Below are 24,722 nucleotides of genomic sequence, written 5' to 3'. Positions count from 1 at the left end.
TTGTGTAATTCTAGTAAAGTACAGTGAGTTTTTTCTGGCCCCGTTACACCTAATCTAAATTGTAGTTCACATAAATTAATTTACTTTCATTAAATTTTACTTTATAACATTTAATGTAATCTGATGTCATTCGGTTCCTCCTGATTTCATCAACTTTAGATTGTACTGGTATCATTTCGTCGAATCTGTAAGCGCCTTTACGACGCGAACGTTTCGATGATGAACCATAGATTTTCCGAACATTCACCCCCATGCAGACTGTACTGTAATTCTTGTTTTCGTCCGGCAGGGAGAAGCAGAGTGGCGGAGACAAACTTCATTTCTGCAACAGTTTTGAAACCGCATTTGTTTTCACCAAACATTGTTGTAATGATGATGATGATGATGATGATGATGTGTTGTTTGAGCAAATATTGTTTTTCTAAAATAAACCGAAGTAGTGTTATTGTTACTCGTGCTTGTTTTGGGGGTGACCGATGCTACGTCGACTTTCCCGTCGCGTGGCGTTCATGTTCCTTTCGTCGTGTTGCCTTCTGATGATCTTGATGAGGCGTTCACGTTCCGCTGACGTCGTGGCTCCCGCGCCTCCGCCGATTGGTCGCTCACTCAGGAAACGTTTCCTTTTATAGTGAGCGCAGCGCCGAGTCGCCCACTTCCGGGTTGTCGGCATGTAGGATCACCTGGACCCGCCAAAGCCAACCCGTCGAACCCGCACCGATCCCGCCTCGATCACGCGCCGATCGGCGAAGGTGAGCACCGCGGTGGGGATGGTGGTCGGGATTTAGGTCTCGGTCTGGGTCTCTGCGGGTTTGGGTCTGGGTGGGTCGCGCCGGTTGAGACTCGCCAGGTCCTGTTGAGACTCGACAACCAAGTTCCGAGTGGAGTCTTTGTGCTCCAAAAGTTGCGATTTGTTGATGGAGCAAAAAGTTTCTGCTGGCGGTCCCATCAGCAACACGAATGTAGACGCACACTTCCGGTTACAGGCAGCATACCACTCGGCGTACGCTTCATTAGCGTCACCATCTCCTCGCGTTCCTAATATTATGACGCCCAAATATTAAGAACTGCTTGTTGTAAAATTGCATCTTGTTCACATTTTGCATTTTTGCCACCTGTTTGGCGTAATAATACATAAGTCACCAAAATGCACGTTAAAACACGCAATTATCAGGAATTGCATGCCGTTTCGTAATAAAATGCATAATAAAAAAAACACTGTGGGACTGATAAAGGTTTAGGAATACAGTATAATGACGAATAACAATTGCAGTTGAAATTCATCACGATGACTTAAAGACTATTGTTGATGTTTTTGTTATCTGGTCACAACGTACGCGTGTGTGTGCGCAGCATGTTGGCATCTCACGATGACAAAATGATTGTCATTTGATTTGTGAGTTTATGTAAGTTATCGTGCAGGTAAGGTTCTCATTTGCAATGTAGACCTTTCTGCAGAGTGCATAGAATACAAAAACAACAAATACAAATACTGGAACAACAAAACTGCGATGTGATATATTTACATATTTACATAAAGTGCCTTGCGAACCGCCCCCCCCCCCCCTTTGAACATTTTGCCCCCTTGCCTCATTTCAGGCTTCAAACAAAAGCCCTAAAATGTGACTTTTTGTAACGAATCAACCCCCAAGTGGCAAGCATTTGTGAAGTGGAATTGCATTTGCATTATTGTAGGCTTAAAAAAAACAAATAAAAAATGAGAAGTGGGGCGTGCATAATTTTTCACCCCTCTTGATTTTGTGCATGGTTTTGGATGACCTCCTTCTCAGGTTTTTTTTTTTATGTGTTTCAACTTTGTGTCGCTTCACAATTTGTGTTCCACTTGGGAAAAGATGACAAACTTCAATGAACCTGAGCACCAAAACGATAATGAAATTTATAACGGTACCACTTCAGGTTTCAAACAAAGATAACAAAATTAAATAAATCTTTTTTGAATACAAATTTGAAGAGAACATGCTAGAATGATGTAAAAACTATGCATAACATATACGAGTAGCGTATATGTGTAACGCTGCAGAGATGTGACTCCTTGATGCAGACCAAACACCTGACTTAAAACCAGTCAGCTTCACTTCCTCTCATTCAAATTTAGCTCACACGTCATCACTTCCTTTTTCACTCTTTGCACTCCTCTCACTTGAACGTATTCTCTCAGTCTGTCACATGCCCGTCATTCTGTGTTTCCAACACTGTAATTGTGAATCACTGTGCTGGAAAGCACTTATTTAATCCAACAATTGATGTGCCGCTTTTACTTTCAAGTCAACTTCTTTTTTTTTTTGTCCGTTTTACCTGGAAAAAGCCTTTTTGGCAAGCCAAACTCTGACTTAAAACTCGAATCAGGACTCGCTTCTACAAAGTAACTGAACTTACAAGAGTTGATCTCTGAACCTTTCCGTGAAATTGATGCCGATGCAAATTAGTGTGTTGCGGTAAAGTTTTGAGGGGTGTTGCCAAGCGGGTACAAGTTTTGCACATTTTTTGGAGAAGTGAAAATTATTCATGAGTTCTCATGTAGAAATGGTCAAAAGTTCAATACCGGATGGACTTTGTCTAATCATTTTGTTGAACGCTTTGCAAGGTTTTGTATGTGCGAGAATGGGGAACTTGATCAAAGTGCTGAGCAGAGACATCGACAACAACGCCGGAAACTTCTTCTTGGACTTTGAGAGTAAGATAAACGCATGCACACACATGCACGTAAACACATGTCTGTGAGTTATATGGTGTGTATGTGTGTGTGTGCAGATGCGGAGGCATCGTTGTCAGAAAAGGAGGCTTGGGAGAAGGTGGACAAGGTGCTGACGGAGGCTCAGGTCATCCTGAACGAGCTGCAGGCCTACACGGGAGCTGGCGAGGAAATCCGTCTGGTAATGCGCACCCCGCTAATGGATGCTCAGAGTGCGCGCGTGAACATGCGCTAGTCAATTATGCACATGTGCATGCGCAGGCCATCCAGAGTCCCAGCGAGGAGGGCGTTCAGGAGAAGGCCTGGTCTGCCGTTCTCCCCCTCGTTGCTAAACTCAAACGTTTCTATGAGTTCTCCCACAAGCTCGGTAATGCTTTCACTTGCTTGCTCACTCAAATTCAATTCATTCTATCACCCGTTCAGTCCCTCGTCCATTCATTTGCTGATTGATCGCAATTGTGTCATTTACTCCAATGTCCCTCTTACTCGGTAATTCATGCATGAATTCTCTCACTCACTCACTGACTCACTCACTCTTTCATTCATTTGCTGATGGAGTCATACATTAATTTGTTCACTCACTTGCTGACTCATTGCTTCTTCACTCGTCTCCTTCTGCGTGTTGTCCAATCAGAGCAGAGTCTGCTTTGCCTGCTGGACATCCTGACCGGTCCCGACGCCCCGCCCACCCAGCAGCTGGAGAACAAACAGGCGCTGGCCAGACAGTTTGCGCTCATCCTGCACTTCACGCTAAGATTCGACGAGCTCAAGGTCTCGGCGCCTTCGCCTTTCTCCCTCCGTCATCCTCTTCCTCATCATGCTTTCCTTCATATTCACCCTCACCTTCCCGACGTGTCGTTTTTATTGCAGATGACCATCCCGGCCATCCAGAATGACTTCAGTTACTACAGACGAACAATCAGTCGCATGCGCATCAACAACCTATCTGTAAGAAGCACACGTGCGAGAACGCCGTGCCCCCTCGTCATCGTCTGCGTAACATTCACGTGCCCCCTCGTCCTTCAGGGCGACGCGGACGCGGAAGTCAACAACGAGCTGGCCAATCGCATGTCTCTGTTCTACGCCAGCGCCACGCCGATGTTGAAGACGCTCAGCGACGCCACCAACAAGTTTGTCAAGGATGTTAGTACTGCGTCGGGTATTTCTGCAAATAAAACTCGACGTACACGTGACGCGAGCGTATCGTGCATCAACAGAATCCCGAAGTTCCCGTTGAAAACACCACCGGCTGTCTGAGCACCATGGCCAGCGTGTGCAAAGTCATGCTGGAAACACCGTGAGGCCCTCAACGCATCGCCGCCGGCCGACCCCCTGACCACTTTTGAAAATTGATATACTTTGTGTCCGCGCGCAGAGAATACAGAAGTCGTTTCACCAGTGAGGAGACGTTGCTGTTTTGCTTGCGGGTGATGGTGGGCGTCATCATCCTCTACGACCACGTGCACCCGGCCGGAGCTTTCATCAAGACCTCCAACATTGACGTAAGACCTTATGCGCACGCAGGAAGAAGATGAAGCCAATGATTGCGTTTGCGATTTCGTGCAGATGAAAGGCTGCATCCGGGTGCTTCGGGAGCAGCCTCCAGGCAGCGTGGAAGGTCTACTGGACGCGCTCAGGTCACACTTTGCACTTCCCAACTTGCTGCTCGCTCGCCATTGGCCAACATGTTGAACTCTGACCACTAACAGGTACACCACCAAGCACCTGAACGACGAGGCCACACCCAAACACATCAGGAACATGCTGAGCATCAACTGAACAACAGCGCCTCCCTCAGTTCGTCCTCCACATTTCACGACAGCTCCTCAGCATTCCATGGTTATTTGGATTTCTTCTTCTTTGGTCTAAATTGTTCCTACCTCTCCTGCTGCCATCTTTACCCACAAGTCAGTGTGACTCGTGCGGTTGGCCTGCAACTGGAAGCTAATGTTAGCTGAGGCTAGCACCAAAGACGCAAGCCGACGTCAACGAGTTTGGAGCGATCATTTCAGACACGAAATCAACCATTAGGCACATAAGTATTCAATATTTTTATGTTATGTTGTGCTTAGGTTTTGGCTGAATAAAGTTTTTATATCGTTTTGTTTACATAAATTGTGCTTTGTCTGACTTGAGTTGCAACGCACTGGTCGTCACTGTCATGGCACATATGGACAATTCGTAGATTGGTCATCAGACAGCATCAGGGAGGCAAAAAAGTACTTCATTGAATATTTTTTTTAAAAATCTATTTTTTTCCAAATTTATTTTTGTGATATAATATAATGTGAAATAATTTCGTTAAACGACCCCTTTTTTCATGACGATAACAAAATATAGCACAGACCAGCATGGTTTTGGAGTTCAAAGAAAAGCAGGCCAACAACGTGGCGCCCCCTTCAGGAAAAACATCCACGCACAGTAGTTGGGACTGGATTTGAATGTTTTAACTGTAGGGGGCGCCAATGACTCCCCACCTCCCTAACCCACTAAGTACACGATTTGTGTTAGTGTGAGTGCTCAGGGTGTGGCGTTGCTACGATAACCAGGTTGGGCGTGAGCGTGTTGTTCAGACTTGTGGGGAGTGTGTGTGTGTGTGTGTGTATAAGCATGAGTAAATCTTGAGTAAATGCATGTGTGTATCAGTGCGTGAGTAATGTGTGTGTGTGCGCGTGTGTGTGTGTGTGTGTGTGTGTGTGTGTGCTGGCACTAGTGGGCTCTCATGTGCACACAAACATGACGGAATGTGTTTTGCTGGGCTTGTCTAACTTGACTTGAAACATTCACTTTGATGAGCTGTCCTTGTGCATGTGTGTGTCACTTCCTGTCCGCTCGTCAGACGAAACGTTCGTGTTTGTCATTTATTTATCATGTTTATCAAGTGGTTCATGTTTGTCTTTGTTGTCCCGATCATCACGTTTATCCCGTTTGTTGTTAAGCGACTAAATTACATTTTTTGTTCCTGTCACATTTGCAGTCCTTTTCGTGTTGTTCATCAACCTTATTTTCAAGTATCAAGTCCAACTTTATTGTCAAATGTGCTGTCTGGACATACGGCACAGATGAAATTTCGTCCCTCTTAAACGGACAACAGACATCAAGAGGAGCCGCTGCGGGTGCCATGCCAATCATGTTAGAATGCTTCGAAAGTTGTCATCACATTGGCCATGTTTTTTCTTTTCATCAAGTTAAGGACACACTTGCCTCTGTCCAGTGCCGTCATTCAGCTCTTCATGGACCATGAGACACAGTCCCTATAGCCTGTCTTGGATAGTCCTGATGCCCGAGCCACCTCATTTATCTCTGCTCCACGTGGAGAAACAGTGGCGCAACTGGACTCTGAGCCCCTCCCGGATGAGCAAGCTTCTCACCCTATCTTTTACTGAGAGTCTGGACACCCCGTGGAAGAAACTCATTTTGGCCACTCGCATCCAGGATCTTGTTCTTTGGGTCATGGTCGGTGAGGCTCAGAACATAGACCAGATAGTAGATCAAGAGGTTCGCTTTTCGGTTGAACTACTCCTTTTCCATGACGAACCCATACAGAGTCGGCATCAGTGCACCAATCCTCTCTCGCTCCATCCTCCCCTCACGTGTGACCAAGGCAACTCCTCCACATGGGGCGGGGCAGGACCTCGTACCCAACCCAAAGAGCAGACTTCACTCTTTTCCATCCGAGTACAAGGTTCTAAAATTTTGGAGGCGCTAATTCTTATCCCAACCCCTTTACACCGGGCTGCAAACTGCTCCAGTGAGGGTTGAATATCATGGCTCGACACAACAGAACCTGCTAAAACTGACACATCATACTGGGGCCACCGAGCTAGCCCCCTTTGCCTCGAAATTCTGTCCATAAAAATTCTGAACAGAATCTGTGACAAAGGGCACCTGTGGCGAGATCCAACATTCACTTGAAATGAATCCGACTTACTGCCGGCAATGACGACCAATCTTTCACACTAGCTTCATGTGATTGAATGGCCCGAATTTGGTACCCTGGCCTCCTGAAACAACCTCCAGAAGACTTCCAAGCACATCTCGACTGGTTGGGTAAACTCGCATGTGCTATCGAGGAACCTGCTGAGGATGCCTCCTAAATCAGCGGTTCAACTTCCCAATGGACCCTCATTACCAGCACCCCAAATAGACTTTATCACAGAGGCTGTAGTTGGACCCCCTTCAGTCCCTACCTGTTTAGAGGCTCCGTCCCCAATATCCGAAGGCGGATCAACCAGGACAGCCCCGCAACTTCCAGAGCCTTTGAGAACTCTAGCTGGCTCTCATCTACCCTTGGGTCCGCGTCACCGAGGAGCTTTTTAAGCATATCACAGAGGCTGTAGTTGGACCCCCTTCAGTCCCTACCTGTTTCAAGCCTCCGTCCCCAATATCCTGAGGCGGGTCAACCAGGACAGCCCCGCAACCTCCAGAGCCTTTGAGAACTCTAGCTGGCTCTCATCTACCCTTGGGTCCGCGTCACCGAGGAGCTTTTTAAGCACCTCTGTGATTTTGCCTGGGGATAGGAGAATATGCCCCAGTGCCCAGACACTGCTTTGTCATATGAAGGCGTGGCATCGAGGAGTTCCTAGAAGTATTTTCCCCACAGGCTCACAAGGTCATGAGTCATGGTCAGAGGCGCGCCATCTCCACCGTACATGGGGTTGATGGTGTACTGCTTTCCCTTGAAGTCGTTTAGAAGTTCTTGGTGATAGCGTCGATACAATCCTCCCGCTTATGAGTTTTCACCTCGGAAATTGTCAAAGCGGAATTCTGCTCGGCCAGCCGGTTACAATCAGCTGCCTCCGGAGTCCCACAGGGATAGGACTCCTTCTTCAGATTGACGGGATCCCTTACTGCCAGCGTCCGCAAACGGGTTTTCGAATTGCCGCCACGACAGGCCCGTAGTTGTCCTCAAAGTCCTCCGCCTTTGCCAACGGACAGTCAAAGTTTTGCCATAGGTGGAATTTGAAACTCCGTCTGCTGGGGGGGGGACTCTGCCATATAGTTCATCAAGCTCATCGTGATCATCAGGTTCATCATGTGTGTCGTATTTAATCATGTTTGTCTGTCACGTATGTATGAAGGAACCTGTACTGAAGCAGACATGTTGGGGAGTTGAAGGTGCTGTAAAAACCTAGAGCAACGCCCAGCACACACTCATGCCAGCACACGCGTACGTGTATGTATGTGTGTGTGTGTGTGTGTGTGTGTGAGTGTGTGTCTATGTGTCTGTGTGTCAGTATGGTTGGCGTGTCCGGGCACGCCGTGGACACACGCATATGTTTTAAAAGCAGAGCGTGTGTGACTTTGAGTAGGATTTGAAGGCGCGGTATGAAGAAGTCAACATGAGGATTTCCTTCTGCGCAGTTTTCTTTGCTTTTAGTGTCGCCACGGCGACCGAAAGTAAGTAACTTTTGTTTACTCTTACCACGATAACATCAGCCAGGATACTATCTTGTTTGGCCGGATTACAACTTGACCCTTGACCTTTCGACTCAACTTGCTGGTTGTCGCGAGCGCGGCGTCTTTGTTTTTTGTGTCATAATCAGCGGACTTAAACTTGACTTAACTTTTGTGTGCACTTTGAACCAGAACGTGATCTTCAACTTACTACAAAGTAAGTTGAAGATCACGTTGAACTTACTTTCAGGGCATTTGTAGACATCTTGAACTTATTAGAAAGTAAGTTCAAGATCACGTTCTGGTTCAATATAATACTAATAATAATTAAAACAAAACAATTAAAATAGAAATAGCAAAAGAAACGGAATATTGCAAAATACTCATCAACGGCGTCCATTCAAAAGAGCTTGCTTTGGTGGAAGCCTTTTTCTTTTCTTTTTTTTTTTTACCATGTGTTGCTGCCACAGCTTGAGTTGACTGGTTTGTAAGCTAGGCAACCTTCTTTCGGAAAAATTCCCACTTGAATTTTTATGCTGTGATGAGTCATCTGAGGAAGTCCACATTTCCAGATGGATGCGCAAACTTGCAACTCGGAAGTCGTTTCAGACATGAGCAAGTTGCTGTAGGAGCGCTACGAATTACTGTAGGTCACCTTTTTTTTTTCACAGATCCGCACCATTGGTCAATCCACACATGTGCGTGTTATTTTTTTTTTAAATTACTGATCAATGTCAAATGTTGAAAATGACCAGTCAATTTTAGGGCATTTGTAGACAAATGATGGACTGGTCGCCAGTGATAGGGCACACAATGAAATTACAAGCTGCTAGGTAATGTCGTAGTCGTCAAACAAAGAACTGGTCGTCTGTGTCAGGGTAAAAATAGACAATTCACTGGTCATCAAGGTAAAGTTGATGTCATGATTCCACTCCTAATGACCGGCATGTTTGTTTTGCGGTGTTTGATAGCGCTCCTCTGCGAGTGCAACGGCCGCTCGAGCGTGTGCGTGCGTGACGCCCGGGGTCTTCGCTGCCTGGACTGTTCGGGAAACAGCCAAGGTCGGCATTGCGAACGTTGCAAACATGGATTCTACCAACAGGGAGCGACTCTCAGCTGCACGGCGTGCGGCTGCCACCCCGCAGGTGAGGGTTACACCAAAGGTCAACATTCAAGGCTCCATTGGGAACCCCTCCCTATCCGTGACGCATCCATTGATTAGCTCGTTTCAGGCCAAGTGTCAACTATGCACTCCATGATATAAAAATGTCCATAAAGCCATGCGGGAGTGTTTGGGTTAATCATTTAAACCTACGAGTCATCAACTATTTTAAAATCCTGACATGGTAATTGATTGATTCCATTCAGAATCATTCCCTCATCCTCGACACCTAATTCATGAGTAGGCGACTCCGATCCTGGAGAGTGCTTGTTTTAGAAGTTTCCTTCCTCCAACACACCTCATTCAGATGATCAGGATCGTTACCAAGCACTTACGGAATTCGCTGATGGAGCTAATCGTTTGAATGAGGTGTGTTGGAAGAGGGAAACATCTAAAACAAGTAGAATAGCGGATGTCTAGGATCTAATCGCTACGCACGGCTTCTTTTTATAGTGGACGTAGATAGTTCATGAAAATGCCGTTGTACTGATTCGGGAGCTGGGAATGAGTCAAGGATTCTGAACACAGTCGCAGCATTCGGAATGATGTCATTCAATCATCCGGTCTCTCATTCCTGACACCCGTACTCACTACGCAGGATTTTTTTGTGGACATTTTAGGGAACTAGCGACAGTTAGTCAAGTAAGTAAGATTCCCTTAATGTGTGACTATGGAGTCAGAAATGAGTGAATGATTCCTGGTGTTCCTCTAGGTTCTGTGAGCAGCATGTGTGACAGCAGGGGGCGCTGTACCTGCAGAGAAGGAGTCACTGGAACAAAGTGTGACCTCTGTCCCAATGGGCCCATCGGGCCCCAAGGATGTTCACCAAGGTTAACACCAAAACATGACATTTCAACGACAACAACAACAAAAATAGGACTAAAATAATCCAGCTCATGCCGTCTTCTTCTTTTTATACTTTCTCTTGTTCTTGTTTCTGTTCTTCTTCCTTGCAGACGACGACCCAGAGAGGATTCTGGGAGTGAATTCTGTTTCTGTTACGGTCACAGCAGCCAATGTTCTCCTCAGTCAACGTACAGCGTCCACAATATCTCGTCCACCTTTGAGCACGGTAAGCTTTCGTAATAAAAGCCCGTTGGAAGGAAACTAATAGGTCCTTCTTGCAGGCCCCGACGGTTGGAAGGCAGCAACATCTCATGGCTTAACCCCAGCGGACGTCCACTCCCGCTGGTCCCCCAACTACAAGGACATGGAGGTGATCTCCAGAAACAGTCTGCCGGTTTACCTGTACGCGCCAGGTGTGAACAGACCTCAACCCGCTTGGGCCTATGCCTAACCCTTGCACTTTCCGAGACTTCCTGTCCTCCAGACCGCATGAAGTTTGTCTTTTCCGCAGCTTCTTACCTGGGCAACAAGTTGCTGAGTTACGGTCACAACTTGTCCTTCTCGCTGCGTTTGGACCGCGGTATCCGACACCCGTCCATCAACGACGTCATTCTGGAAGGTTCCGGTTATCGGGTATCAGCCTCTCTGGGCGACCTGCGCTCTATCGTTCCTTGCGGACAGAAGATCAACTACACCTTCAGGTGAGAATGCCGCCAACACAATTAGATTCCGGCTGCCGCAGGAGCTTGTTCGGGGAAAAATAGGAACATTCCAGGCGGCAAGTAGAAACAAACCAGGAATTTGCACCGCTCGCATGGTTCAGTCATGACTCGCAGCACTTCCCAACTTTTAAATGAGACATGTTTTTTTGCGTCTCAATTAAATGAAACTGCAAACCACCATGTTTACTTCAAATCTTAATTTTAATGTCTGGCGCCACTGAAATTGTATCAAGTAACTTACTGGCACAAAGGAAAAACGTGGAACGCCTCAAAACACTGGAGCTGTCATGTTTTGTGGTGGTGGAGGATCACAAAAAGCAGGGAAGAGGGAGGAGCAGGCTGAAATTGACGAATTGTATTAAAACACAGAGAAAACGAAATCCGAAACAAAACAAAACGGATCCAAAGTATCAAACAAACTATGACTGTGGCAAAAAACTATCAGGGACAGGACAAACAAACAAGCGATTAGTCGTCTTGCTTATGAAGAAGTGGGTGTGTGGCTTTGAGAATGCGGTGGGTTGAGCGTGGAGTAGAAACTTTCGGTTGACTGTGAAATACAACCATGAAAAACAAACTGTGTGGGACTAAACGCTGTGGATTTGGTTCAATAAACATACAAGGACAATAATTGGCTCACCCATCATCAGTGTTCAACTCCCATCGACTCGGCAGTGGTGTCACTTTAACTCATTCAGTACCAGCCAATGCTAGACCAAGTCTGAAAAGACGTTTAAAAACGTCATTGGGAGTGAATGAGTTTAAGATGGACACAGCATCAACCTTCCAAGCGAAAACTATAATCCTGAGGAATTGGATGGCATGTGATCGAGTGACGTGTCGTGGTCTCTCTTTTTGTGGCATCAGACTGGACGAGCAGCCCGGCAGCAGGTGGCGACCGCAGCTCACCCCTTTCCAATTCCAGACTCTCCTCCAGAACCTGAGCGCCATCAAGATACGAGCCACCTTCGGAGACAGAGGTGAGCTCCTACCGTCAGATCTTGGATCAGCCGGTGCACTCTTCAACTTGTTGTTTGTTTCTAGGACGTGGTTACCTTGACAATGTCAATCTGATCTCGGCGAGGCGAGGGGAGGGCACCCCGGCCCACTGGGTGCGGACCTGTGTCTGTCCCCCGGGACATGAGGGGGACTTCTGTCAGCAATGCTCAGCAGGTTTCAAACGGCGAAGATCGACGGAAGGAGCGTTCAGCCCTTGCGAGCCCTGCAGCTGTATGGGGGGCGACTGCGACCCCATGACGGGTGACTGCTATCCAGCAGACGAGACACAGACATGCTCGGACGGCTTGTACTGGGACTTGTGGCTTCGACGCTGCATCCCATGTCCGTGTGCCGACGGAGTGCCATGCTCGCTCCTTCCTGGGTCGACGCGCCCGCAGTGTCAAATGTGTCCACCTGGAACCACAGGTGGGTCCACCAAAGATGAGACAAGATGAGACATAACAGACATAACGCATTGATGTGCTTTGAAAACACTTGTCTGGTGGCGTGTGCTCAGGCCCTCGCTGTGACGAGTGTCGGGAGGGTTTTTACGGCTCGCCAGGAGGGGGCGCTGGAGGGTGGCAGCTGTGCCGACCCTGCCAGTGCAATGGCCACATTGACGTCAGCGTGGCGGGAAGTTGCGATCGAACCAGCGGCGAATGCCTCAAGTGTGTCAACAACACAATGGGTCGCTTCTGTGAAATATGCTTGCCAAACTTTTATCGCCGCAACCTGAACGAGGCCTGCAGACGTAAGTTACTTGAACCAAGCCGGCATGCCGGTGTTTTGTTGATAATAATGCGACGATTGCTTGTGTTTGGGCGGTGCAGCGTGTGACTGCGATCTTCGGGGATCCGATTCGGCACAGTGCGATGACAACGGTCAATGTCGCTGTAGACCTGGCTTTGAGGGTCCGACGTGTCAGACATCGCGCGAGTGTCCCGCCTGTTTTAATGGAGCCAAAGCCAAGGTGAGACATCATATTGGATCGTTCACACCCCACAAGCCAATCTGAGCCATTTCAGCCATCCTTTTCTTCATGTGCGATTTCCAGATGGAGGAATTAGCTTTCAAACTACAGCAGTTGCAAATACAGAACTCTCAGATTGGTAGCGGGCTCAATACCGGCAACAACGGCAACGTGGAGGCTGTGCTGAATGCGGCCAAGGAGCTGACGGACAAACTGGAACTTGACGTAAAGCAGCTGTCCGGTGCGACGTCGTCACTCATTTTGCGTGTGTCGGACATTTGGACTTCTTGTGACATCATCCGTCCTCTAAATCCCACCTGCGATGTTCTACAGACCAGGAAAAGCGGCAGCAGGACAGTCTGAAGTCCATCAACCGTTCTCTTCTGGCCGAGGAACAGGATGTCCAGAACATGGCCGATGCTACCGGTGACATCAAACAACGGCAACAAACTTACATGACCAAAGCGGATCTGCTTCAGGCTTTAATGGAGGACATGAAACGTAAACTGGACGAGGCCAAGACAGGTCTCCGAACAGCTGTAAGACCTCACGCCACATTGTCACATCTGGACTGGTATACAAGGTCACTCAACTGATGTTTTAGGGGACTGGATTGTCATTAGGTGACTTGTTTGGGGGATCAGGTGACTGGATCCAGGCATCAAATGACTAGATTCACATGTTAAGGGTTCTGAGTGACTGGCTAAAAGTGTTGGGTGACTGGATTCAGCCATGTTGTGGCAATTCTGACAATGAAGGTACAAGGACTTTGATGTGAAGCCACTCTGGCATATTTTTGTCATTCCTGTCAGGAGTTTCCAGCGGGAGATGCGCCTCTGGGTCCAAAGCTTTTCTCCTCATTGGCGCAGGCTGCAACAGGCTTGGCTGACAAGTGTGTGCAACAGCTACTCATCAACACAATTTTGGTCAACTTGTTTGGGTGTTTAAGAGCGGATCTGTCCTCAGACATCAGACAAAGGCGGTGGCAGTGGAGCGGAGCGCCAACGAGGCTCTGGGCGACTCCGAGAAAAGTCTGGAGCTGATGCGGAACCTTGTCACCAAAGGGAAAAGTGTCAACGATTTGATTGGAGGAGTAAAAACTGCGTATGTTGTCCTTTCATTCCACTAAGTGTTCAATTGGGAGCAGCGTCTCGTTCTAGTTTTGATTGCGTGCGCATTCTCCGCAGGTACGACGGGATGGCGGCGCGGGTCAAAGGTTTGGAAAACCAGGCGATCCGCGTGGGTGACGAGGCCAAGGTGGAGAGCAACAAGGCCTACGGCATGCTGGAAAACATCAACAGGATGGCCAGAGACATCCCGCCCGCCCTGACGGTTAGTCAGTCAGGCTGGTTTTGTCCTGATTTTGCTCCTTCCCTACCAAGAACATCAAATGCTTGACTATCTTCTGCCTTCCAAGATCGTCCTCAAACCTTTTTTTTAGCTTTCATCTCAAGATCTTTGAGTCATGATTTGTCTGGTCCCTCACCTTTGTCAAGGGGGACCAAAATACTCTGTATTTTGTTTTTTTTGTGTTAATCTTTGCATGTATTATTATTAGAAACTAGTTTCAGGTGTGCCGCCATCTTCAAAGATTACCACCACTGTTTAAAAGGGCTTACCGGTAGTTATTTTCAGTAAAAGAGGGGAGGGTGTCCTGTGTCCTGTGTCCTGGTTTTATTTTCTAGTATCAGGTACCGTATATTGTCACGAGAAAAGGATCCATTCAACATTTACTGAGTAAACTGTACAACTCTGTTTCATTAAGACAACTAGTGCCCAGATGAAACATTCTGGCTCCTCTGCATCCTAATACATCCTCGACCTCCCCATTTCATTCAGGGGGAGACGGACACCATGGCGGCCAAGCTGAACCTCCTGAAGAAGGCCGTAGATGGGAACGTGGCGGGCTTCACTGCGTTGCGAGACGACGTAGGGCGGGACACGGTCGCCGTCCGCGATCTGCTGGAGCAAGGCAGGAATGCTATGCAGGTCAGGAAGCATTGTGGGAATTCATGTCGCGCTTCAGCTTCAGTTGGCTGATGTGATAACATCAGCCAACTGGCCAGGGTTTCCTGTCGTCAATTCCATCAGGGTCATTTTCCATCAATCCTGTCCTGTCCCACCCTGTTGTGGCATAATTGCTATTCCATGTGTCTCTTCCTCATTGGGTGTAGCATTCCCTTTCTACAAATCCTGTCCTGCTTGATATTGACCGGTTCTGTTCCATCGCATTCTGTCCTGTCCTATTTACTACTCATTGCCTCCCTTCCCCACAGGGGGTAACTCAGCCTGGCACATAACCCCTTTTCTCTTCTATCCTATTTCTGTTCTGTCCCACCCTGTTCAGTCCTGTCATGTCCATTTGGCTGCTTGTTTGATTAGAACTGCCCAGCTACAAACCCTCTCTTCTTCTATCCTGTCCAATCCTATTTGGTACATGTTGCATCCTTTCCTCACAGAGTGTAGCACTTCCCGGATGCATCACTTATCCAGCCCTCTGTATGATTGCTGATTTTATGATGTAATCAATGAATGGCCCTCTGCCACAATTTACTGTTTTATTGTGGACATTGCCAGGAAGTAGACTGTGAGCGTGATGTCATGTGATCCTCGCAGGACATGGATGTGCTGACAGGCAAAGTGGATGCAGCGTGGGCCGACACCAAAGGGGCGGTGCAGCGCATCAACAGCAACACCAACAAGCTGGACACCGCCCTCGGTACTCTGAGAGGTAAACAGAAAGTCACACAAACACAGAAAATCCACCTATGTCCAGTCCGTCTTGATGGCTCACGGCATCCTGTCCATCCTCAGGCTTTGACCAGCAGATTGCGAACGGCCAAGCACAGGCTGACGCCGCCATTAGGCGACTTCCTGCCATCAATGCGACCATTCAGCGGGCTGCCAAGAACAACGTAGAGACACGGGGCCTGCTGGACGCCGTGTCCGCTGACTCAGACGGGGCCATGGCGTCCATCAATCGACTGGAGAGCCTGATCCCCAATCTGGAGGTGCGCCACCACCAACCTAACATAGCATAAAGTGATGCTGTTCATTGACTAGCTAAGATTCAAGACTTCAACTCTGTTTCTTCTTTCTGCGGCTAACATTCTAAGAATGATCAACATAACTACAATTTGAAAGGTGAAAGCAAAGAAACATTCATATTTGGTCTGTCCGGGAAATTGCCTTAAATTCCGAACCCCAAAAAAAATGTCTAGTCCTCAGGGTCTATTTTTGTAGACGGTGCAAGTGCCATATTTTTGCCAATCTGACAGATTACTCTCAGGTGAGGTAGGCCGGCCGGCAGACAAAGCAGAATGATTGTGTTGGAGATGTGTCTGGCAGCGCAACAATTTGGTGGCAAAAAACCCCCCTGCTCAAACCTATGAGCTCCAAGTGCCCACATCATGGCAAAGATGTACTTCTGCCATGTCGAGACTCTGATGCGCCACATTCAAAGGGAATAAATGGAAATTAGCTGTGTCCACTCCAACAATGGCGCAGACCTCCCTCTCACAGATCCGTCCGCCAAAGCTCTTCTGAGAAATGACCAAACTCTGGGCTAACTCCCCCCGACCCCCGCGCACAGAATTGTGCCGCACAGGATTTACACGATCGTGAAAGGAGAGCCCCTAAACTTTGCATAAAGTGACGAAAAATGTTTTACTTGCCAGGGAGCCATCAGGACCACACCGCCTCTTGGAAACGATGTCGGCAAATTTCACGATGCTGCCAAACAACTGCGGGTGCTGGCCGGCGACGTTGGCGCAGAGGTCGCCGGCGAGCTTGACAACGCCAGGAACCTGGAAGCGGATGCCGTGCAGGTGAGGCGTCGACTGCCACTAGTCAAAAGGTGGCGACAGCAAAGTGACACGTTTCAACCACAGGCCGGAGACGCTGCCGCCGGGGCCATGAGGAATGCCAAACAAGCCAGAGATGCTGTAGGACGAATGCTCCGAGACATCGCCGCCGGTCTGGTTAACATCAGTAAGAAGCGCAAATCTCATTTGCTTCTCTCTCTCTAGATAGATAGATAGATAGATAGATAGATAGATAGATAGATAGATAGATAGATAGATAGATAGATAGATAGATAGATAGATAGATAGATAGATAGATAGATAGATAGATAGATAGATAGATAGATAGATAGATAGATAGATAGATAGATAGATAGATAGATAGATAGATAGATAGATAGATAGATAGATAGATAGATAGATAGATAGATAGATAGATAGATAGATAGATAGATTTTGGGAGGCACTGGCCATTGCTCTACATTGGAATTGACACTCTTTTGGCGCCCTCTGGAGGCCATGAAGCACTTAGCAGCGGTCTCTTGTCTAATTCTCGGGCAAGCTTTTTCAATTATGTGGCAAAGCTCCTCTCACTTTTTGGCCGAAAGGGCTCACGGTCCCCCGCAGGTGTGTCTGCCTATTTTAAGAAGCACTGTGACCTCTACCCTTCTTACCGGCACACAGACCAACCGGGCACGTTTGACCCGAGCCGCCTTCAGGAGCTGGAAGATTCCGTCGCGGCGACCCGCCGAAACGTGGAGACGAATCTGGAGCCGCAGCTGAGAGACGCGATTGCCCGCGAGGCGGCGCAGCGCCGCCGACTGGCCCTCTTAGACGGGGACATCGACACCATCTTGTGGGACATTGCCAACCTGGAGGACATCTTGAAGACGGTGCCCAAAGGATGCTTCAACAGCCCCCCCATCGAGAAGCCCTGAAATGGCGCCCGCCGCTTTTGAGACTGTATCCACGTGACATTCCTTGGGGGAATCTCCTTCCCTTTTCACAGCCTACACGGGCCTGCTCTAAATTATGGCACTCATTGCTGCTGTTATGATCTGATTTGCTGCCAGCCATTTTAGAGCATTTAGACTAATCTGTCAAGGCCCACATAATTTAGTCTTTTATTAAGAAACCTAACAAAAAAGACACTATTTAAAAGCTATTCAGCAGTATAACATGGGTTGTTTTGTTTTCACACAAAACACAGCTTTCCGACCAAAAACGCAGAGAAAAACAGCTTTTGTGAAAATAAACAACAGGGACCTAGATGCTCATATATTTTGGGCCGTGACCCACGCTGACTCCGAGCATCACTGGCTTTTTTTACATAGTCCAAGCCATTCACTGTGTTTTGTCTACTTTTCTCATCATCGCGACACATACATATCCATACTCCTTTGACGTGTGAGGTGGCTCAGTTTGTCTGAGGTGTGGCCATTTTGCTCCCTCATTGACGTGAGAAGTTGAGATTCATCTCCTAATCTTTATCTTCAACTCAAAGGCTGTGCTGATCTTAATTCCAAGGCAATGCTTCACGGCCGTATCTATGGACGTGTGGGTCATTACATTGGTTTACCAGTCAAGATTTTACAGACAAGCTGGGTGGGAGCCTCTTCCGTGCTAACCTGTTGAAAACTGCCAAATATATTCATCGGCTTCCAGTTGACAAATTGAAACGTTAGTTAATGACGTCACGAGTCCAAGTGTTAAAAATAGCGTCCGAATTTCAACGAGATGTTTGGGAACTCAACAAACGGCTCATGTTTTGAGTTTCCTGGGGAGGTGGGTGCTTTTGGATATGAGACCCTTCCGCCCGACAGCAAAGACACGCACGCCCACAGTCTCTTGCCTTGTGTTTCCTATTTTTCTATTTATAGAATAACGTGTCCATACCTCTTCTGCTGAAATGTGAGCCGATCGATTGTCACAAGATCAATACGATTGATGTCACATTGAATAAAAGGCTGCAGACCAAGCGTTTGTTCTTGTGTTGAATTTTAATAAATCGATCTAAGTCATGCCACAAGCACAAGCAGAGTGTCAACATGCTGCACAGTCAACACCGACACTGACAAGCAAACATTCACGCAGGCTTTCGCTTTGAAAAGCCATCCATTCACTGAAGCTTTTACTTTGAAAAACTATTCATTCAGTACTGTACTACCATACTTTGAAAAAAGTGGATCTTTGTCAAAAAGCTTCAGAGTCCTCAATTCCTCTAAATTTACGCGGAATGTTTTACAAGGGCCATATTGTGCACAATAGAGAAGATCCAGCCCACTGGTTGCCATCGCAGTGAAAGCAGCGCTCACCATCGGTTGAGCAGTATGTGAGGAGGGATGAGGGCAAAACAAGTCCATTTTACGGTGGCAAGAAATACGCTATTTAAAATAAATGTCAAAAAAGTGTTGCTTTATTGGCCTATTTTGCTGAAGGCATGCCACAGAGCAGACCAGACCACCGAACTCTCTTGAATTGGGAAGGAAAAGCACAATATATCACCTTTAAGGATCAACGTGAACGCTATATGAAGAGAAGCCCAGTTCAGGGTCTCCACTGACATCCAATAGGGGGAGCTGTTCCCACCAATCGCTTCAACTTCGCAGCAAGCGATGGCTAACGCGCTAATTGACTTCAAAATGGGTGTATGTGGGCACAAACTGTACAGTTCCTAATCAGCTGTGGGTTCATGCATCTGCTGATTGGATGAAAAACAAGAAGTGGCGCCAAAGTGAACCCCCCCATCCCTGCCCCATGAAACACCGACACACACACACACGCGCACACACACGTGCGTGTGCATCAGTCCCGCAGTTACAGTGAACCCCCACTTAGTTGCCATTTATCCTCCATGGACTCCGCTATTTTACACATTTGAAGCAAATTCATTTTACCGTTTTTTACAGTTTACAGGCAAGATCGAGTTTGGAGTTGTGTTAAGTGCAGTACCACATTGTACCACAACATGTGAGGCAGCACTGAGCTACACCCAAAGCTGAGCTACATTATGTGCCGTAATTACGAGCAAGATGAAAAGGCAAAGAGGGTCCTCTAAAGCAGAGAAAATATATGCCAGTGTGTATTGTTGAATGCTGTTTGTATGCGTAGATGCTCTGTTTGCCTAAAATTTCAAGCTGAAGGTGAAACTTTTTCAACAAAAATATTTCAGTTGCCTCAAATGGCTTTGTAGATTATGATGTCTGGCAATATGCCCGGGACATAAAGTGGCCAATGTTTTAAAGGTTTAGAGCTACCATAATGTCAATGATCATTTCTATCAGCCTCTCTATAGCGTTTTCCATTTAATGTTAGCATTAAGCTAATAAACTTTGATTCGACTTCATCATATGGTTTAGTTGAGCACGTTGGTATTTAAATACATAATGGTTAATTGTCTTTCTCTTATATTTGTCCTTTTTTTTCAGTCAACTAACTGCCGCGGCAAATAAACAGCTTGAGGCAAGCACGCTGTGTCACGATTCGGTTTAGCGACCAACAGGTGGCACTGTAGGGCTCCCCCGAGAGCTGCACACCTGTTGGTATAGGTAATTAAGGCCTTAAAAGGACTCCCAGCCCCAACACTCAGTGTCGGGTCATTGTTGCTTCTTGCTACTTTCATGTTTGTTTCAGTCATGTTTAGTTCATCGTTATGTTTTAGCTTCAGTCCTGTTTTGGTCATGTTTTTGTTATTGAGAGTTTTTAGTTTCTGCCATGGTTTTTGTTTGTTACTTTGAACTTTGTTTAGGGGCATGGGTGAGGGTTCACTGCACTGAAGTTGCGTTGTGATAGCCGAGCGGGAGACATGTTCGCGCAGCACTACGAGCGGCACCTATCCCGAAGCATTGATGTAGAGCTGCGTGTTGAGGATATAGTCGATGACCGGCTGACACAGATAGTCCACAACGTGGCCGTCGCCGTGCTGCAGTGCCAGTCTGTGCACAAAAATGACAACACATCACTTCCTCCTCCTTCAAAATAAAAGCTGACTGTTTGTACATCCGTCCACTTAGGTGGCGACAATCTCACCTGCTCTTAGTGGAGCTGACCTTCGCCATGGGATGCTTGCCGTCGTCCGTCACCACCACGATGTTGTCCTGAGAGCAGACGGCAAATCAAACAAAGTTGGCGTGTGGTCGCAGCAGCCTAACCTGGCACATCTGCACACGTTCCCCAAAATGCAAGAAGAAGCGGGATGCTGCCAACCTGGTGTTTGCGCAGCACCGATGACTGCTTCATGATCCGTTCCGTGTCAGCGCCATCACGAGGAACCACCACCATGCCGAAGTCACCCACGATCACCTCCATCTGCAAACACGCCGACGGCTGATTTGATTTGCCCCGCCGGGAACAAGAATCACAACTTCTGTTTCCGTAGCAACATTCCAGCGCTGGCGCGGCTGCTTTTTAAGACATTTGAAAAAGTTTCCTCACTCACTTTTGCGTTGTTTTTATTTTACGTGCTTGTAGGTTAAATTGATGTTGCCCCAAATGTCGGTGGCGGGGGGGTGTGTTGGTCATTTGTGAGATAATTTATGTGCGTTTCAATGTCCAGTCAACTGCTTGTGTTAAAGTCCCATTGCCGACTTGTTTTGAAGTCAAACTCATATTTGCGTGTGCTTGAAATGTGTGTCGAGTGCTTCCTCTGCCCGGAAGAAGTGCAACATGGGAATGACATTTGGGGTGGGAAAGAGACTGGGGAGAGGGCGGGGGGGGGGGGGCAGGTTGACAGGAGCGCTTACATCACTGTCCTTCCACAGGCCAGGAATGCAGAAGGATTCCAAGAGGTCACTTCCACACAGGAGCAAGATGCGCAACTCTACACACCACAGCGAGTGGATGGAGGAAGGAAGGAAGGAAGGAAGGAAGGAAGGAAGGAAGGAAGGAAGGAAGGAAGGAAGGAAGGAAGGAAGGAAGGAAGGAGGAAGGAAGGAAGGAAGGAAGGAAGGAAGGAAGGAAGGAAGGAAGGAAGGAAGGAAGGAAGGAAGGAAGGAAGGAAGGAAGGAAGGAAGGAAGGAAGGAAGGAAGGAAGGAAGGAAGGAAGGAAGGAAGGAAGGAAGGAAGGAAGGAAGGAAGGAAGGTAGAAAGGAAAAAGACACTTTCAGTAAAGCACACCTTTTACTGGATACACTGGAAAAAAATGGTGGATACATTTTTTTTCAGTTGATGTATCTGGATACAGATTTTATTTTGTGCAACCACTTGACAAAATAAAATTGAGTAAACACACACACACACACACATGCAAGTCGGACACTCACCGATCTCCTCATATGTCATGGCAGGTCCTAAGTTGGCGTTTTCATCTGATGCCAGAAACATGAATGTCAGTGATATGCGGACATGCAGGCGAAAGAGTTGGGCTGGCGTGTCGCCACTCACCAATGAAGGTAAAGCGTTCCATGTGAGGGCGCACGCAGCAAACTTTGGCCAAACTCTCATTCAGCTTTCCCCAAAGTTTCACTGCAAGCCACAAATTCCTCGTCATCCTCATCTTCATCGTCGTGTTCGCGGGGCTGGCCAAAAACTTACCGGAGGTTGTCTTGTGATTCAAGTTGTTGTGGTTCTGGTAAATGGGCGGAGCCTGTGGCTGACCGATGACGGGGGTCGACGACGGTGTGTTGACGTTTGATAAAATACAGCCCGTCACTCGCTATGGGGACAACGACATCATTTCGAATGAATAAATCCTAAACACTCTTCAAAGCACTGAAAAACATCTGAAGTTACTGCCATACGAATACATCCAGTGAAATAAGCTAACAGTGAGCTTGATTTTCAGCCCGGCGATTGTTGATGATGCACCCAAGACAAGCGTGGTCGGACATGTTTATAAGGGTGCTGCAAAGGTTAAGGAGACAATCGGGCAGATTGAATGTAAAAAATAAAATAAAATAAAAGGGGACCTTCATCAGGTCTCTGTGGTGCTCCAGGACACTGCAGGTGGTCTGCCAGGTATCCTGGTAGCACTCCCAGGGGTCCACCCTGCGGCCACAGGAAAGACGTTAGAGTAGGCGGCGGCACTGACTAGCTTCCTGTCACACCACTCACCTGATCCAATCGGACGACTGCACGGCCAGCTGACACATGGTCAGACGATGCCTGCTGGACACCAGACCCTGACGGACACACAGACAGTGTGACATCATCGTGGAGCATGGGACATTTTTTCTGCAGGTGGCGCGCTGGTGTATGCTTCCTGGATTTTGTGTGCCAACTTCAACGTATTACTGACAAGTCCCTGTTAACCCTTTCATGCAACAGTTATGACAACCTGTAACCTGATAAGATGATAAGCTGTCCCCGAAAGGGTCAATATACTCCGCAAAAGTCTCCTAAATACTACAGATGATACAACAACCAGACGTCACGAGACGGTATTATTACGATATGAACCTCACGATTCGATTAACTTGACTCATTCCCTGACACACGTTTCGGATTTCAGGGGTCTGGCAGAATCCTGCTTCCCGGTCAACAACAACAGCGACCATTTAAGGCCAGGAGGCCAACTCACAGCTTTTCCATACGAGTCGTGCACTGGCGAAATGATGCCTCCGATCACGATGAAACGCCCACTTTTGTGCAGGTAGTCCCTTGCCTTTTCTGTGCGCACGCACGCATACACATCCACCCACACAAACACACACACACACACAATAAAGAAAGTTATATGCAGGAACAAACAATTTTGACATCAAGCTCAAGTGTCTTTTATCTACAGATGCATATGATGTTGCATAGACAAACATTTTGAAGAAATTATTTTCAACCGGTGGTTCGCGGACAGGTAGTAAAAAAATTCTAGAGGGTCTTCGGTTTAGGACTGCATACAACATTGCTTTTTATGGAATTATTTTACATTCATGTTTTTTCATCCAAATATCCTATCAAGAGTAATTATAACCTTACTCCCATGAGAGCGTGTACATTTACAAAGTGCAATATATTTCCAAAGGCATTTGTTTAAGAATACATTTGAGTGGGTGGTGTCAATTGTGAAATGGGGGTCCCAGGGTGACAGCGGCGAAATGCATGCAGGCATTTTGGCCTTTTGCAAGTGGCTTGGATGAATGAATGATATGCGCGTTACTTCGTATTACTTGTTTATGTTCATTCCTGTCTGTGTGTGTTTTGTCAGGGTTGTTTATCGTGATGTGAACATCTCTTTTATTATTTTGAACCTTGACGTTGATGCGAGCCAACTCGTGAATTTTCCACGTCACTACATTGAAGAGTTTAAAGCCTTTGAGTATTTGGATGGCAAGAAAGCGAGGACATTTCAAACTAGGGATTAATTTAAATACGATTTTTAAAATGAATGAATGTGTTCATGATCTACTCGTTGTTATGTTCCTGTTTTGAAGATGATGACGATGAGCTTGTTGTTTTGTGGGCTGCGTCACATCGCGGGTGGGGTTGAGGCTGCGTTGTTCTCAAGGCCTGCATGCATGCCTGCCTGCCTGCCTGCCTGCCTACCTTCACGGCAACAACTCAACCCGACGCATTCGACGCGAGCAAAGCTCAAGAACGCTCAGTTTCAGCACCGGACCGCTGGACAGCGACGAGCGCGGCCGACCCGAACAAAAAGCAAGGAAGGTGATGAGTGGGTGGTGGGCGGCGTTTTTTTCTCTTCTTCTTTCATTGTGACGTCGCAACGTGCCATTCCCACACAAGCTCTTACCGAACATATGGATGTGTCCATAGGTGATGGGATTGAAGCTGCCGCACGACAGCAGGATCACGTGAGTTTTGCTGGTTTCTGGCATGGCCGCTTCTTGTCGCGGTTCCGGTTCTGGTTCTAGTTTTGGGTTGTGTGGCGGCAGCAGATGCAGAACGAGAGGCGAGGTTGCCCAGTCTGCGGCAGGATGCTGGGAAGGGGGTGGGGAGTGGCGTCACTGTTTTCACAGGCACGCTGATCACGTGATCAGGGGAGAACGAGCGTAAAGGGGTCAAAAAGTTGTCTTCTTCACTTCATCAATTTGAGTGTATTTGTGGTCGAAATTGCGCGCGAATGCTGATTTGTGAAATGCGGAACACTATTGAATGATAAGAATCGGAATTTGTGTAATTTGAGGTGATGCTTAGTTGAAAATACCGCACAGCACATTTT

The 24,722-nt window shown here is 47.4% G+C and overlaps 3 protein-coding genes across 3 annotated transcripts; 2 read left to right on the top strand and 1 right to left on the bottom strand.

Moving 5' to 3' along the window:
* Positions 1–507: 507 nt before the first annotated feature.
* LOC127616074 (CYFIP-related Rac1 interactor B-like) lies at positions 508–4,825 on the top strand. The gene is made up of 11 exons (XM_052087484.1): positions 508–749; positions 2,603–2,692; positions 2,770–2,891; positions 2,972–3,077; positions 3,345–3,481; positions 3,581–3,658; positions 3,737–3,853; positions 3,928–4,007; positions 4,086–4,212; positions 4,277–4,347; positions 4,420–4,825. Exons 2-11 carry the CDS (start codon positions 2,620–2,622, stop codon positions 4,487–4,489), a joined length of 981 nt encoding a protein of 326 aa, XP_051943444.1. The 5' UTR covers positions 508–749; positions 2,603–2,619; the 3' UTR covers positions 4,490–4,825.
* Positions 4,826–7,947: 3,122 nt separating this feature from the next.
* On the top strand, positions 7,948–18,587 carry lamc2 (laminin, gamma 2). Its single transcript, XM_052046123.1, has 21 exons — positions 7,948–8,110; positions 9,079–9,252; positions 9,982–10,099; positions 10,226–10,341; positions 10,397–10,528; positions 10,627–10,816; positions 11,705–11,817; positions 11,882–12,262; positions 12,354–12,587; positions 12,667–12,806; positions 12,891–13,047; positions 13,140–13,345; positions 13,619–13,698; positions 13,773–13,910; positions 13,994–14,138; positions 14,646–14,795; positions 15,423–15,537; positions 15,621–15,817; positions 16,484–16,633; positions 16,697–16,796; positions 17,294–18,587. Exons 1-21 carry the CDS (start codon positions 8,053–8,055, stop codon positions 17,545–17,547), a joined length of 3,348 nt encoding a protein of 1,115 aa, XP_051902083.1. The 5' UTR covers positions 7,948–8,052; the 3' UTR covers positions 17,548–18,587.
* Positions 18,588–18,590: 3 nt separating this feature from the next.
* On the bottom strand, positions 18,591–24,501 carry nmnat2 (nicotinamide nucleotide adenylyltransferase 2). The gene is made up of 11 exons (XM_052046124.1): positions 24,294–24,501; positions 23,127–23,215; positions 22,661–22,728; positions 22,516–22,594; positions 22,142–22,262; positions 21,992–22,072; positions 21,871–21,915; positions 21,352–21,428; positions 20,816–20,917; positions 20,639–20,706; positions 18,591–20,544 (listed from the first exon to the last, which is right to left on the bottom strand). Exons 1-11 carry the CDS (start codon positions 24,376–24,378, stop codon positions 20,442–20,444), a joined length of 918 nt encoding a protein of 305 aa, XP_051902084.1. The 5' UTR covers positions 24,379–24,501; the 3' UTR covers positions 18,591–20,441.
* Positions 24,502–24,722: the final 221 nt, after the last annotated feature.

This window comes from Hippocampus zosterae, chromosome 15 (assembly GCF_025434085.1).
Source record: "Hippocampus zosterae strain Florida chromosome 15, ASM2543408v3, whole genome shotgun sequence".
Taxonomy (NCBI): Eukaryota; Metazoa; Chordata; class Actinopteri; order Syngnathiformes; family Syngnathidae; genus Hippocampus; species Hippocampus zosterae.
The sequence above is the reverse complement of the archived record's forward strand: the minus strand, read 5'-3'. Positions and strand labels throughout refer to the sequence as shown.

What these genes read in the sequence shown, in the direction of transcription:
- lamc2 (XM_052046123.1), top strand. Translation starts at nt 8,053, where the DNA reads ATGAGGATTTCCTTCTGCGCAGTTTTCTTTGCTTTTAGTGTCGCCACG. An exon ending in AGCCACCTTCGGAGACAGAG is followed by an intron (nt 11,818 to 11,881) that starts GTGAGCTCCTAC and finishes GTTTGTTTCTAG; the next exon opens with GACGTGGTTACCTTGACAAT. An exon ending in CCTGAACGAGGCCTGCAGAC is followed by an intron (nt 12,588 to 12,666) that starts GTAAGTTACTTG and finishes TGGGCGGTGCAG; the next exon opens with CGTGTGACTGCGATCTTCGG.
- LOC127616074 (XM_052087484.1), top strand. Translation starts at nt 2,620, where the DNA reads ATGGGGAACTTGATCAAAGTGCTGAGCAGAGACATCGACAACAACGCC. An exon ending in TGAGTTCTCCCACAAGCTCG is followed by an intron (nt 3,078 to 3,344) that starts GTAATGCTTTCA and finishes TTGTCCAATCAG; the next exon opens with AGCAGAGTCTGCTTTGCCTG. An exon ending in TCAAGACCTCCAACATTGAC is followed by an intron (nt 4,213 to 4,276) that starts GTAAGACCTTAT and finishes GATTTCGTGCAG; the next exon opens with ATGAAAGGCTGCATCCGGGT.
- nmnat2 (XM_052046124.1), bottom strand. Translation starts at nt 24,378, where the DNA reads ATGCCAGAAACCAGCAAAACTCACGTGATCCTGCTGTCGTGCGGCAGC. An exon ending in ACCACAGAGACCTGATGAAG is followed by an intron (nt 22,263 to 22,515) that starts GTCCCCTTTTAT and finishes TTGTCCCCATAG; the next exon opens with CGAGTGACGGGCTGTATTTT. An exon ending in GGAACGCTTTACCTTCATTG is followed by an intron (nt 21,916 to 21,991) that starts GTGAGTGGCGAC and finishes TTCTGGCATCAG; the next exon opens with ATGAAAACGCCAACTTAGGA.